Source organism: Pteropus vampyrus, unplaced genomic scaffold, assembly GCF_000151845.1.
Source record: "Pteropus vampyrus isolate Shadow unplaced genomic scaffold, Pvam_2.0 Scaffold250, whole genome shotgun sequence".
Lineage (NCBI taxonomy): Eukaryota > Metazoa > Chordata > Mammalia > Chiroptera > Pteropodidae > Pteropus > Pteropus vampyrus.
Window position 1 is genome coordinate 538452 of NW_011889031.1, and position 1653 is coordinate 540104.

General features: G+C 60.5%; 1 protein-coding gene across 1 annotated transcript in view; it reads left to right on the forward strand.

Annotated features, from left to right (window-relative positions):
* Nucleotides 1-1653, forward strand: part of TSKS (testis specific serine kinase substrate) — a 14908-nt gene that overhangs the window by 10620 nt on the left and 2635 nt on the right. Inside the window, exons 7-9 of the mRNA XM_011374522.2 lie at nt 43-237; nt 644-817; nt 1450-1585. Of these exons, the coding sequence (XP_011372824.1) occupies nt 43-237; nt 644-817; nt 1450-1585 (505 nt within the window). The remainder of the gene's footprint in view (nt 1-42; nt 238-643; nt 818-1449; nt 1586-1653) is intronic.

Sequence of the window (1653 nt, forward strand, 5' to 3'; positions counted from 1 at the left end):
TGGGGTGGGGCCTTGACCGCTTCCTTACCTCTGCCCCTCTAGGAGGGAGGTGTCATCGCTGACAGCCCGGTGGCATCAGGAGGAGGGGGCGGTCCAGGAGGCCCTGCGGCTGCTGGGGGGCCTGGGCGGCAGGCTAGACGGCTTCCTGGGCCAGTGGGAGCGGGCGCAGCGCGAGCAGGCGCAGACGGCGCGGGGCCTGCAGGAGCTGCGAGGCCGGGCAGACGAACTGTGCACCTTGTAAGGGCCAAGGCGCGAGGGTGGGGCCGTGAGAGGGCGGGGCATCGAGGGAAAGGGGTGGGCCAATCAGCCGGGGCCGAGCGATCGCGAGCAGAGAGTGACAGGTGCGAGCCCCAATTAGAGAGTAGGGAGGGACGTGTCATGCCTAATTGAGGGGGCAGAGCCAATTAGAGAAGAGCTGTTCTATACCTTAAAAGGACAAAGGGAGGAGCCCAGTAGGAATAGCGAAAGCCAATCAGAGACCAAGGAGGGCCATACCAGCCCTTAAAACACAAAAGGAGCAGCCAATCAGAGCGGAAAGGGACAGAGCGTGGTAGAGTATGCAGACGAGCTGGAGACCGAAGGTGCTAAATGGGCACAGCCCTGGAGAGGCGACCTCGCAGCACTGGTTACTCTCCCGCCTCAGGGTGGAGCGGTCAGCTGTGTCTGTGGCTTCACTGAGGAGCGAAATGGAGGGGCTGGGCCCGGTGAAACCGATTCTAGAGGAACTGGGGCGGCAATTTCAGAGCTCTCGAAGAGGGTCTGACTTCTCCATGAACCTGGACCGGGTCCCCCAAGGTTCCTGTGCCCGCTGTGCCAGGTAAGGGGCCCAGGCCTGGCCCGCAGGTGTATTCTGGATCAAAACATTGAGGGAAATAAGCAATTCGCAAGAACGGAGGGGAGTTCATGGTGGGAGACTCGGCATCCCATGCATGCATGCATGGCAGGACCGGCCAGTCCTGGTGCATTATGGGAGCCACATTTCTTTCCTCCCGCAAGGCGGATTCAGTGTCTTGTGGAACACAAGAAAGACTCGATACATTTCGAGCCTCCTGGATTTCTAGTGCATTGTGGGAAGGTTGGGATGTGGTGCTTGGTGGGAGACTGCGTTTCTCCGTGCATTGTGGGGAAAGTGAAGGCGAGACCTTGATGTATTGGAGAGCCGACGGATACCACGCTGCGTCCACATTAGGCAGGGGGAGGACTTCCAGTGCAACGTGGGATCAGGCTTAACTAGTGCACTGTGGGAAACGTGAGTTTTGGGTAAACTGAGAGCCATCTGGTGCCCTTCGGGAGTGGCACGGTGGCAACCAAAAGATATCTTATGCACTGTAGGTTGGCCCCAGTGGAATCAGGACCTGGGTGGAGGCTGGGCGGGCAGGCAGGCATGGGGCATCCTGGGAATGGAGTTGGTACGAGGCCTCCTTCACCTGGTGACTACCCTTCCCCCAGCCAGGGGCAGCAGTTGTCCACGGAGTCCCTGCAGCAGCTGCTGGAGCGAGCGCTGACCCCGCTAGTGGACGAAGTGAAGCAGAGGGGCCTGGCTCCCGCCTGCCCCAGCTGCCAGAGGCTACACAAGAAGATTCTGGTACCAGGGATCATGGGCCACCATGCCCCACTTTTCTGTCAGGGCAGGGGGAGGGGAGCTCCAGGCGC